General features: G+C 59.0%; 1 protein-coding gene across 1 annotated transcript in view; it reads right to left on the bottom strand.

Annotated features, from left to right (window-relative positions):
* LOC147092242 (P2X purinoceptor 3-like) overlaps positions 1 to 13,221 on the bottom strand; it is a 144,575-nt gene that overhangs the window by 34,226 nt on the left and 97,128 nt on the right. The window contains exon 8 of the mRNA XM_085975580.1: positions 6,775 to 6,911. Within this exon, the coding sequence (XP_085831706.1) occupies positions 6,775 to 6,911 (137 nt within the window). The remainder of the gene's footprint in view (positions 1 to 6,774; positions 6,912 to 13,221) is intronic.

Genomic DNA, 13,221 nt, shown 5'->3' on the forward strand with positions numbered 1-13,221 from the left:
TTTCCAATAACTACACGGAGGCTGTAACTTAACAATCAACAGGTGTTTACTGGAGGAGGGTAGTCTAAAGACTGACAGTACAGAGGCATGCTCAAGGCTTATATACAGGTGTGGTCACTGCCGGTACTACAGTATACAGGAGCTGTAAAAGTAGTTCTCTCTTAAAGGTACATACACTACAATTCCTCCCCTTTTAGATTAGCAGTACCCATAATGTTCAAATAACAATTAACACTTTAACATGCACATTAAACTGAAATAGTCCATTTATAGATTCAGTCTTTGGGGCGGCTTCCTGATCCTTTCTGGATAGCGCCTTTCCTGAGGTTCTTGTTCTTGGTGCGGAGGCGATTCTGGCCCCTTTTCATCGGTTATTTCATCAGTTTCCGCTGCTACTGTTTCTGAGGTAGATGCTACCGGTATGTCGGGTTCATCCCCAGGGACGCGAGACATGGGGTTGACTCGTTCCTGTGACGCTAAGATCTGGTCGACGTGGCATCTCACAATGTTCTCCCCGACATCCACTATGTACATTAATGGCCCCTGCCGTGTGCATATCGTTCCGGGTTGCCATTTCTCTGTTCGGTAGTCACGGGCCAAGACTGGTTGTCCTACATTGAAGCTCCTTGTCGGCTTCTCATTGATGTGCTGGAATTGTTTATCCTCAACATTCCTTCGCACATTTGGTCTGAGCAAGTCCAGACGAGATCTCAACCTTCGGTTAAAGAACATCATGGCCGGGGTCTGGTTGGTAACTGCATGTGTCGCATTTCTGTAGGCTAACAGGAAATTGTCCACCTTATGCTGTAGTGGAACTTCATCATCGCACATGGCCCTTACTGCCTTTTTAAAGGTTTGTACGAACCTCTCAGCCAATCCATTTGTGGCTGGATGATACGGGGCGGATGTGTAATGCCTTACCCCATTCCTTCTCATAAATTTCTGAAACTCTTCAGACACAAACTGTGGTCCATTATCAGAGCAAATCTGCTCTGGCAAGCCGTTCCTGGCAAATGTGGTCTGTAGGACTGCAATCATTTTCTCTGTAGTGGTTGAGGAGATTTTTATCACCTCAGGCCATTTCGAGTGAGCATCCACGGCTATTAAGAACATTGAGTCCATGAATGGACCAGCAAAATCAATATGCACCCATTGCCATGGAGAGGAGGGCCACTCCCATGGGTGTAGAGGGGCATGTGGTGGTGCATTTTGGACCTTCTGGCATCCTGAGCAGCTCTTGGTTAGGTCCTCGATTTGTTGATCAATCCCCGGCCACCACACATAAGCCCTAGCAAGGCTTTTCATTTTCACCCCTCCCAGATGACCTTCGTGAAGCTCATTTAGCACTCTCTCCCTTAACTTGGGTGGAATTACCACTCGGGATCCACACATCACTGTCCCCTGGCATACTGACAGCTGTTCTCTTCTGGATGAGAATGCTGGCAACAGTGAGTCGCCATGTGTTGGCCATCCCCTCACCGTCAAATCATATACCCGAGACAGTGTCGGATCATTGCGGGTCTCCTTCTCTATATCCGCGTTAGTTACTGGCAATTGTTCAATTATTGACGAATAAAATATCTCGATAGGGTCCACTGCTGGTGCTTCCTCCACAGTAGGCAGTGGCAGGCGTGATAGCCCATCAACGTTTCCATGCTGTTTCGTGCCTTTATATTGTATTTCGTATTGGTTCGCCCCTAGAAAAAGGGACCATCTTTGTAGCCGTTGCGCAGTCATCACCGGAACGCCCTTCTTTGGATTGAAGATGGAGACAGGTGGTTGGTGGTCAGTCAGCAAGGTGAACTTCTGCCCAAGCAGATAGTGGTTGAATTTTTTTACTCCCCATACTAGGCTGAGGGCCTCCCTGTCAATCTGGGTGTAGTTGCGCTCGGCTGAGGTTAGTGACCGAGACGCAAAGGCTACCGGCCTCTCCAACCCGTCCAGGAATTTGTGCGACAGAACCGCTCCAATACCATAGGGTGATGCATCACATGCCAAACGAATTGGTAGTGCTGGGTTGAAATGGGCCAACACCTCTTTTGATGTGATCAATTCTTTGCACTTCTGGAAAGCTCGTTTACGTTCGTCATTCCACTTCCATGGTACCCCCGTTTGCAGTAGGGTGTTCAGTGGGTGTAGTACTGTAGACAAATTTGGTAAGAACTTATGGTAGTAGTTCACCAGCCCGAGGAACGACCTCAGTTGTGACACATTTTCCAGTGCTGGAGCTTTGACTACTGCCTCAATCTTTTCAGGGGACTTATGTAACCCCTCTTCATCAATAACGTGGCCACAATACGAGATCTGCTTCTGGAAAAACTCGCACTTGTGGCGATTAGCTCGTAGCCCATATTCCTTCAATCTAGTGAGCACCTGCTCCAGGTTGGCGAGGTGATCACTGTCATTTTCGACCGTGACCAGGATGTCGTCCAAATAACACTGGGCCCCTGGAATCCCTTGCAGGACTTGATCCATTGCCCTTTGCCAAATAGCCAGAGCCGTGCTACCCCGAACACCAGCCGGTTGTATTGGTAGAGACCTTTATGAGTGTTGATCGTGAGGTATTGTTTCGAGGCTTCTTCTACCTCCATTTGCAAGTACGCCTGGGCCAGATCAATTTTGGTGAAGCGTTTACCTCCAGATAGCGAGGCGAAAATATCCTCAATCCGTGGAAGCGGATATTGTACCGTGTGAAGGACTGGGTTCACTGTCACCTTAAAATCCCCACAGATGCGGACCTTCTTTGGTTCCCCAGGCATATTACTCAACGACCTCTTCATTACAGGAACGATGGGTGTAGCCCACTCGCTCCAGCCTACTTTGGACAGTACTCCTGAACATTCCAACCCTTCCAGCTCTGCTTCGACGGCTGGTCGGATCGCATAAGTCACCGGTCTGGCCTTAAAAAACTTTGGGCTTGCATTTTCCTCTATTTTAATCATTGCTGTTATGGCTTTTAGTGTTCCGATTCCTTCTGGAACACTTCTTGTGCGTCAGTTAGCATTTTTGACAGTCGTCCAGGTGTGACGTCGTCATCCTTTTTGGCCTCAACATTCAGTGCCTGTATGGAATGCCAATCTAATTGTATCTTCCGGATCCATTCACGTCCTAGTAGTGGTGGTCCTCCATCTGGCAATACATATAGGTCCATTTTAGGTATTTCCTGGCCTTTGTATATCACTTTCACCCTTATTTTTCCTTTGGGGTAGACTTTTTGCCCTGTGTATGTCTTCAAGACAATCTCTGTAGCTTTCAAGGGTATATGTGAAAATAGCCGCTTGTAGTCCCTTTGGTTTATGACTGTTAGGGCTGATCCTGTGTCCAATTCCATTTTCACTTGGACTCCGTCTATCTTGAGTGTGACCCAGATAGTCTGGTGATCCTCCATTTTGGTTACCTTATGTAGTTTCAGACAACCCAGCTCCTTGCTTCCAGAGTCTGTATCACTTTTCTGTTCGTCTGAGCTACTGTCCATCACCTTATGTACCTTTTTGTACTTCTCCTGTGAAGATTTCTTGCTGTTGGTTTTCTTCCCTGACCTGCAGACTCTTGCTATGTGTCCTGCTTTTCCACACTGTCTGCACACTTGGTCCTTGAACCAACAATCCTTCTGGTCGTGTGTTGTTCTGCCGCAGTGATAACACTTCCCTGTTCCATAGGACATTTCATTGGTGCCATATTCTTGCGGTCTCCGTTGTATCTCTGCAGCGCCCCGTGCGGCTGCTTTGTGTGATACTGCCATGCTGAAAGCCTTGTCCAGCGTAAGATCCTTTTCTGATAGAAGCCGTTTCTGGGTTCCTTCACTTTGAAGCTCAGACACAAACTTGTCCCTTAATGTATCTGCTAGTCCCACTCCAAACTGGCAGTGTTTCGATAGCTTGCGCAGTTCCGTTAAGTACTCAGCATTGCTTTCGTCTTTATGCTGGTTCCTTTTGTGGAACTTAAACCTTTCTGCTATCAGCAGCGGTGTGGGGTTTAAGTGGTCCTGTAGGATTTCTACTATGCTTTCGAAATTCTTATCCACTGGCTTCTCTGGGGTTATTAGGTTTCGCAGTAAGCCATAAGTTTTTGCACCCATGGAATTTAACAAAACCAGTGCTTTCCTAGCATCTGGCACTTCATTCGCCCTGCAGTACACCTCAATACGTTCCACATATGTCGCCCAATCTTCGACTTCATTGCCGAACGCAGTGATACTGCCACTCTTCGGCATCCCTGGGTGTGATCTAACTGTCTAAAATGGCGTCTCCCGCGCTCTCCCTTTTTCTCCGCTGGCACAAAATGGTGTCTCCCGCGCTTTCCCTTCTCCGCTGGCACAAAATGGCGTCTCCCGCGCTTTCCTTTCTTCCCGCGCTCGCCCTTCTTCTCCGCTGCGGCTTCTAAAAATGGCATCTCCCGCGCTCTCCCTTCTTCTCCGCGGCTCAATGGCGTCTCCCGCGCTCTCCCTTCTTCTCACCGCGGACGCTGTTCAGCCCTTGAGCCCTGGCTGTGCTCTGCGCATTCTCCTGTGCGCCTTTCCCGTTGCCGCCGCTCAGTCCTGGACCCGGCTGCTGCTTTACCCTCTCTCTCTGTTTTGTTTTTCCTCGACGCCGCTCGGTTTTCAACCCACGGCTGCGCCCTGTGTGCTTTACCCTCTCTCTTACCCCATCGACGCTGCTCGGCTTTTTCTGTGCCGTCGGTCGGCTCCAGCCGCCGCTGTCCGGGAAGGGTCTGCGCTGTACCTGTTGCCAGTCTGTTGCTGGATCGTCGTGGCTGGAGAACCAAGCCCGGCTCTCAACAGCCTCCCCTGCGATGTTCACTCTCTGCCGGACGACTGGGCGGTTGCTCGTGGTCGACGCCCGTGCTTCGGGCCTCGACTTTCTTCCACTGCCCTCCCGGAGCGAATCCTCGAAGGGAAATGCAGAGTTGCAGGTAGATTCGAATCGACCTCGTCGCCACTGTTAGATCCGTGATTCTTAAAGTATGATGTTTTCCAATAACTACATGGAGGCTGTAACTTAACAATCAACAGGTGTTTACTGGAGGAGGGTAGTCTAAAGACTGACAGTACAGAGGCATGCTCAAGGCTTATATACAGGTGTGGACACTGCCGATACTACAGTATACAGGAGCTGTAAAAGTAGTTCTCTCTTAAAGGTACATACACTACAGGAGGGAGTGAATGTTTAAGGTGGTGGATGGGGTGCCATTCAAGCGGGCTGCTTTGTCCTGGATGGTGTTGAGCTTCTTGAGTGTTGTTGGAGCTGCACTCATCCAGGCAAGTGGAGAGTATTCCATCACACTCCTGACTTGTGCCTTGTAGATGGTGGAAAGGCCTTGGGGAGTCAGGAGGTGAGACACTCGCCGCAGAATTCCCAGCCTCTGACCTGCTCTTGTAGCCACAGTATTTATGTGGCTGGTCCAGTTAAGTTTCTGGTCAATGGTGACCCCCAGGATGTTGATGGTGGGGGATTCGGTGATGGTAATGCCATTGAATGTCAAGGGGCGGTGGTTAGACTCTTGCTTGTTGGAGATAGTCATTGCCTGGCACTTGTGTGGTGCGAATGTTACCTGCCACTTATCAGCCCAAGCCTGAGTGTCGTCCAGGTCTTGCTGCATGCGGGCATGGACTGCTTCATTAACCGAGGAGTTGTGAATGGCGCTGAACACAGTGCAGTCATCAGTGAACATCCCCATTTCTGACCTTACGTTGGAGGGAAGGTCATTGATGAAGCAGCTGAAGATGGTTGGGCACAGTGTATATCAGGATAAAGGGGTCCTGTCAATGTCTGATGGGGATCTAGGGTGGGGGCAGTAGGTCAGTCACTGACTTTTCACCTTCTGTGACCTGGGGTCAAACCCAGCGCTGGATATGGCGGAGAGGATGAAGGTCATTAAAGGACTGGAGTGAAACATGTAGGAGGAGCTGTCAGTGTGGATGTGATGTTGCAAACATTCGAGGTTCACACTGGGAGGAAACTGCTCCTTTGTGTACAGTTTTGGTCTCCTTATCTGAGAAAGGATATACTTGCCTTAGAGGCGGTGCAGCGAAGGTTCACTAGATTGATTCCTGGGATGAGAGGGCTGTCCTATGAGGAGAGATTGTGTAGAATGGGCCGATACTCTCTGGAGTTTAGAAGAATGAGAGGTGATCTCATTGAAACATACAAGATTCTGAGGGGGATTGACAGGGTAGATGTTGTTGTGTCTGTGTATAATAAGACACAAACTGCAGGAGAACGGTACAACAGGTGTTTACTCAACGTGGCTCACACTGGAACTGCTCTGTACAGATTACTGCTCAGTGCTATATACAGGTGTGGTCACTGCCGGTACTGCAGTATACATGAGCTGTAAAAGATAGTTCCCCCCTTAAAGGTATATACATTACAGATGCTGAGAGGATGTTTCCCCCTGGCTGGAGAGTCTAGAATCAGGGGTCACAGTCTCAGGATAAGGGGTCGGCCATTTAAGACTGAGAGGAGGCGGAATTTCTTCACACAGAGGGTGGTGAATCTTTGGAATTCTCTGCCCAGAGGGCTGCGGAGGTTGAGCCTTTGAGAATATTCAAGACAGAGAGCGATAGATTTTTGGACTCTCGGGGAATCGAGGGATATGGAGATCGGGCGGGAAAGTGGAGTTGAGGTCGATGATCAGCCATGATCTTATTGAATGGCGGAGCAGGCTCGAGGGGCCGTGTGGCGGAGCAGGCTCGAGGGGCCGTACGGCCGACTCCTGCTCCTATTTCTTATGTTCTCATATGTTGTAATTGCCCCTGTCCATTCCCTTCCGTACCTGAAGTTATATCCTTGAGACACATTGTTTCCCTGTGACACTCGGTCCAGTCTTTGAAAGGAGTACCGTGGGTTGCATTTGTCCGCTGACTTGTCCAGGTTGCAGTTCCATTCGATCTTGAATCCCAGCACACCACCCTGGATAGAGACAAGCAACAGGTCAGTGATACGTTCCATAAAACGCTTAAATACCAGGTTGCATTAGGCTAGGTCAGTGGGGAGGGGCGGGGACAGCGGGAAGGGGCGGGACAGCGGGGATGGGCGGGGACAGCGGAGAGGGGGTGGGGTCAGTGGAGAGGGGATGGGGTCAGCGGGGAGGGGCGGGGACACCGGGGAGGGGCGGGGTCACCAGAGAGGGGGTGGGGACAGCGGGGAGGGGTGGGGTCAGTGGGGAGGGGTGGGGTCAGTGGGGAGGGGCGGGGATAGCAGGGAGGGGCGGGACAGCAGGGAGGGGCGGGGTCACCGGAGAGGGGCGGGGTCTGTGGGGAGGGGCAGTGTCAGTGGGGAGGGGCGGGTCAGTGGGGAGGGGCAGGGACAGTGGAGAGGAGCGGGGTCAGTGGATAAGGGCGGGGTCAGTGGAAAGGGGCGGGGATAGGGGAGAGGGGCGGGGTCCGTGGAGAGGGGGGTGGGGTCAGCGGAGGGGGCTAGGTCAGTGGGGAGGGGTGGGGTCAGCAGAGAGGGGTGGGGTCAGTGGGGAGGGGCGGGGTCAGTGGGGAGGGGCAGGGACAGCGGAGGGGGTGGGGTCAGTGGGGAGGGGTGGGGTCAGTGAAGAGGGGCGGGGTCAATGGAGAGGGGCAGGGTCAGTGAGGAGGGGTGGGGTCAGCAGAGAGGGGCGGGATCAGCAGAGAGGGGCGGGGTCAGTGGAGAGGGTCGGGGTCAGTGGGGAGGGGCGGGGTCAGTGGGGAGGGGCGGGGTCGGCTGAGAGGGGCAGAGTCAGCAAAGGGGCGGGGTCAGTGGAGAGGGGCGGGGTCAGTGGAGAGGGGCGGGGTGGGTAGAGAGGGGTAGGTTGGGTGTGGAGGGGTGGGGTCACTGGGGAGGGGCGGGCTCAGTGGGGAGGGGCGGGGTCAGTGGGGAGGGGCGGGGTCAGTGGGGAGGGGCGGAGACAGTGTGGAGGGGGGACAGTGGAGAGGGGCGGGGTCAGTGGGGAGGGGCGGGGTCAGTGGGGAGGGGCGGGGACAGCGGGGAGGGGAGGGGTCAGTGGGGAGGGGCGGGGTCAGTGGGGAGGGGCGGGGTCAGTGTGGAGGGGGGACAGTGGAGAGGGGCGGGGTCAGTGGGGAGGGGCGGGGTCAGTGGGGAGGGGCGGGGACAGCGGAGAGGGCCGCGTCAGTGGGGAGGGGCGGGGTCAGTGGGGAGGGGCAGGGTCAGTGGGGAGGGGCGGGGTCAGCGGGGAGGGGCGGGGTCAGCGGGGAGGGGCGGGGTCAGTGGAGAGGGGCGGGGTCAGTGGGGAGGGGCGGGTCAGTAGGAAGGGGCGGGGACAGCGGGGAGGGGCGGGGTCAGTGGAGAGGGGCGGGGTCAGTGGGGAGCAGTCAGTGGGGAGGGGTGGGATCAGTGGGGAGGGGTGGGGGGGTCAGCAGGGAGGGGCGGGGTCTGGGGAGGGGCGGGGTCAGGGGGGAGGGGCGGGTCAGTGCGGAGGGGCGGTGACAGAGAAGAGGGGCGGGGTCAGTGGATGGGGCGGGGTCGGTGGAGAGGGGCGGGGACAGGGGAGAGGGGCGGGGTCCGTGGAGAGGTGGGTGGGGTCAGCGGAGGAGGCTAGGTCAGTGGGGAGGGGTGGGGTCAGCGGAGAGGGGTGGGGTCAGTGGGGAGGGGCGGGGTCAGTGGGGAGGGGCAGAGACAGCAGAGGGGGCGGGGTCAGTGAAGAGGGGCGGGTTCAGCAGAGAGGGGCAGGGGCAGCGGAGAGGGGCGGGGACAGCTGAGAGGGGCAGGGTCACCAGAGAGGGGGCGGGGTCAGTGGAGGGAGCGTGGTCAGCGGAGGGGGCGTGGTCAGTGGGGAGGGCGGGGTCAGCAGGGAGGGCGGGGTTAGTGGAGAGGGGCGGGATTAGTGGAGGGGGCGGGGTTAGCAGAGAGGGGCGGGGTTAGCAGAGAGGGGTCAGTGCAGGGGGGGCGGGGTCAGTGGGGAGGGGCGGGGTCAGTGGGGAGGGGTGGGGACAGCGGGGAGGGGAGGGGTCAGTGGGGAGGGGAGGGGTCAGTGGGGAGGGGCGGGGTCAGTGGGGAGGGGCAGGGTCAGTGGGGAGGGGCGGGGTCAGCGGGGAGGGGCGGGGTCAGCGGGGAGGGGCGGGGTCAGTGGGGGGGCGGGGTCAGCGGGGCGGGGTCAGTGGGGAGGGGCGGGGTCAGTGGAGAGGGGCGGGGTCAGTGGGGAGGGGCGGATCAGTGGGAAGGGGCGGGGACAGCGGGGAGGGGCGGGGTCAGTGGAGAGGGGCGGGGTCAGTGGGGAGCAGTCAGTGGGGAGGGGTGGGATCAGTGGGGAGGGGTGGGGGGGTCAGCAGGGAGGGGCGGGGTCTGGGGAGGGGCGGGGTCAGGGGGGAGGGGCGGGTCAGTGCGGAGGGGCGGTGACAGTGGAGAGGGGCGGGGTCAGTGGATGGGGCGGGGTCGGTGGAGAGGGGCGGGGACAGGGGAGAGGGGGGTGGGGTCAGCGGAGGGGGCGAGGTCAGTGGGGAGGGGTGGGGTCAGCGGAGAGGGGTGGGGTCAGTGGGGAGGGGCGGGGTCAGTGGGGAGGGGCAGAGACAGCAGAGGGGGCGGGGTCAGTGAAGAGGGGCGGGTTCAGCAGAGAGGGGCGGGGGCAGCGGAGAGGGGCGGGGACAGCTGAGAGGGGCAGGGTCACCAGAGAGGGGGCGGGGTCAGCAGAGGGGGCGTGGTCAGTGGGGAGGGCGGGGTCAGCAGGGAGGGCGGGGTTAGTGGAGAGGGGCGGGATTAGTGGAGAGGGGCGGGGTTAGCAGAGAGGGGCGGGGTTAGCAGAGAGGGGTCAGTGCAGGGGGGGCGGGGTCAGTGGGGAGGGGCGGGATCAGTGGGGAGGGGCGGGGTCAGTGGGGAGGGGCAGGGACAGCGGAGAGGGCGGGGACAGCGGAGAGGGGCGGGGTCAGTGGGGAGGGGCGGGGTCAGCGGGGCGGGGCGGGGTCAGCAGAGAGGGGCGGGGTCAGCGAAGAGGGGCGGGGTCAGTGGAGAGGGTCGGGGTCAGTGTGGAGGGGCGGGGTCAGCAAAGAGGGGCGGGTCAGCAGAGAGGGGCGGGGTCAGCAGAGACGGGCGGGGTCAGTGGAGGGGGCGGAGTCAGTGTGGAGGGGCGGGGTCAGTGGAGAGGGGCGGGGTCAGTGGAGAGGGGTGAGGTCGGTGGGGAGGGGTGGGGTCAGTGGGGAGGGGCGGGGTCAGTGTGGAGGGGGGACAATGGAGAGGGGCGGGGTCAGTGGGGAGGGCGTTGTCAGCGGAGGGGGCGTGGTCAGTGGGGAGGGCGGGGTCAGCAGGGAGGGGCGGGGTCATTGGGGAGGGGCGGGGTCAGTGGAGAGGGGCGGGGACAGCGGAGCGGGGCGGGGTCAGTGAAGAGGGGCGGGGTCAGCAGAGAGGGGCGGGGTCAGTGAAGAGGGGCGGGGTCAGCAGAGAGGGGCGGGGTCAGTGAAGAGGGGCAGGGTCAGTGGAGAGTGTCGGGGTCAGTGGGGAGGGGCGGGGTCAGTGGAGGGGGCGGAGTCAGTGTGGAGGGGCGGGGTCAGTGGAGAGGGGCGGTGTCAGTGGAGAGCGGTGGGGTGGGTGTGGAGGGGTGGGGTCAGTGGGGAGGGGCGGGGTCAGTGGGGAGGGGCGGGGTCAGTGGAGAGGGGCGGGGTCAGTGGAGAGGGGCGGGGTCAGTGGAGAGGGCGGAGTCAGTGTGGAGGGCCGGGGTCAGTGGAGAGGGGCGGGGTCAGTGGAGAGCGGCGGGGTCAGTGGGGAGGGGCGGGGTCAGTGGGAAGGGGCGGGGACAGCAGAGAGGGGTGGGGTCAGTGGAGAGGGGTGGGGTCAGTGGGGAGGGGTCAGTGGGGAGGGGTGGGGTCAGTGTGGGAGGGGTGGGGTCAGTGGGGAGCGGTGGGGTCAGTGTGGGAGGGGCGGGGTCAGTGGAGGGGGCGGAGTCAGTGTGGAGGGGCGGGGTCAGTGGAGAGGGTCGGGGTCAGTGCAGAGCGGCGGGGTGGGTGTGGAGGGGTGGGGTCAGTGGGGAGGGGCGGGGTCAGTGGGGAGGGGCGGGTTCAGTGGGGAGGGGCAGGGACAGTGGAGAGGGGCGGGGTCAGCGGGGAGGGGCAGGGTCAGTGGGGAGGGGCAGGGTAAGTGGGGAGGGGCGGGGTCAGTGGGGAGGGGCGGGTCAGCGGGGCGGGGTCAGTGGGGAGGGGCGGGGTCAGTGGAGAGGGGCGGAGTCAGTGGGAAGGGGCGGGGACAGCAGGGAGGGGTGGGGTCAGTGGAGAGGGGCGGGGTCAGTGGGGAGGGGTCAGTGGGGAGGGGTTGCTACTTGGCCCTAAACAGACAATACAACATAGCTGATTACCTGACCATGGTAAAGGATAACAAACTGAGAAGAACCTTGACAAGGTACAGACTTAGCGAACATAGCCGAGCGATCGAAAAAGGCAGACACAGGCAGACCAGGCTGCCAAGAGAAGACAGGATATGCTCTCACTGCAGTCAGGGAGTAGTGGAGACAGAGATGCACTTCCTCACAGCCTGCGGAAAATATCAGGGCATCAGGGAGAATTTCTACCAAAAATTCTCACAAATATGCCCTGATTTCAGAAATCTGACTGACAACCAAAAACTCCCATTCCTACTGGGAGAGGAGAGAAGCTGTGTAACACTGGCGGCACACTGTGTTACAGCTTGCCATGAACAGAGGGACAACCAGTAAACTAAGAAAAGAATATATATAAACAATGCGAATGTATATTTATACACTCAGGGATATACCTGTTTATACACTGTATGAATAGAACTGCGTTTATGTGCTAAACCATAAATGTATTTTGATGCTTTGGCAACATAAGATGTAACTTATCATGCCAATAAAGCGATTTGAATTGTGAATTGTGGGATCAGTGGGGAGGGACGGGGTCAGTGGGAGGGGTCAGTGGGAAGGGGCGGGGTCAGTGGGGAGGGGCGGGGTCAGTGGGGATGGGCGGGGTCAGTGGGGAGGGGCGGGGTCAGTGAAGAGGGGCGGGGTCTGTGGGGAGGGGCGGGGTCAGTGGGGAGGGGCGGGGTCAGTGGGGAGGGGCGGGGTCAGTGGGGAGGGGCGGGGTCAGTGAAGAGGGGCGGGGTCTGTGGGGAGGGGCGGGGTCAGTGGAGAGGGTCGGGGTCTGTGGGGAGGGGCGGGGTCAGTGGGGAGGGGCGGGGTCAGTGGGGAGGGGCTGGGTCAGTGGGGAGGGGCGGAATCAGTGGGGAGGGGCTGGGTCAGTGGGGAGGGGCGGAGTCAGTGGGGAGGGGCGGGGTCAGTGAAGAGGGGCGGGGTCTGTGGGGAGGGGCGGGGTCAGTGGAGAGGGTCGGGGTCTGTGGGGAGGGGCGGGGTCAGTGGGGAGGGGCGGGGTCAGTGGGGAGGGGCTGGGTCAGTGGGGAGGGGCGGAGTCAGTGGGGAGGGGCGGGTCAGCAGAGAGGGGCGGGGTCAGCAGAGAGGGGCGGGGTCAGTGAAGAGGGGCAGGGTCAGTGGGGAGGGGCGGGGTCAGTGGAGGGGGCAGAGTCAGTGTGGAGGGGCGGGGTCAGTGGAGAGCGGTGGGGTGGGTGTGGAGGGGTGGGGTCAGTGGGGAGGGGCGGGGTCAGTGGAGAGGGGCGGGGTCAGTGGAGGGGGCGGAGTCAGTGTGGAGGGGCGGGGTCAGTGGAGAGGGGCGGGGTGGGTGTGGAGGGGTGGGGTCAGTGGGGAGGGGCGGGGTCAGTGGGGAGGGGCGGGGTCAGTGGGGAGTGGCGGGGTAAGTGGGGAGTGGCGGGGTAAGTGGAGAGGGGTGGGGTCAGTGGGGAGGCGCGGGGTCAGTGTGAAGGGGCGGGGACAGCAGGGAGGGGTGGGGTCAGTGGAGAGGGGCGGGGTCAATGGGGAGGGGCGGGTCAGCGGGGCGGGGTCAGTGGGGAGGGGCGGGGTCAGTGGGAAGGGGCGGGGACAGCAGGGAGGGGTGGGGTCAGTGGAGAGGGGCGGGGTCAGTGGGGACGGGTCAGTGGGGAGGGGTTGCTACTTGGCCCTAAACAGACAATACAACATGGCTGATTACCTGACCACGGTAAAGGATAACAAACTGAGAAGAACCTTGACAAGGTACAGACTTGGCGAACATAGCCTAGCGATCGAAAAAGGCAGACACAGGCAGACCAGGCTGCCAAGAGAAGACAGGATATGCTCTCACTGCAGTCAGGGAGTAGTGGAGACAGAGATGCACTTCCTCACAGCCTGCGGAAAATATCAGGGCATCAGGGAGAATTTCTACCAAAAATTCTCACAAATATGCCCTGATTTCAGAAATCTGAATGA

This window comes from Somniosus microcephalus, unplaced genomic scaffold (assembly GCF_052327205.1).
Source record: "Somniosus microcephalus isolate GS21.2 unplaced genomic scaffold, FLI_Smic_1.0 unresolved_chr2, whole genome shotgun sequence".
Classification (NCBI taxonomy): domain Eukaryota; kingdom Metazoa; phylum Chordata; class Chondrichthyes; order Squaliformes; family Somniosidae; genus Somniosus; species Somniosus microcephalus.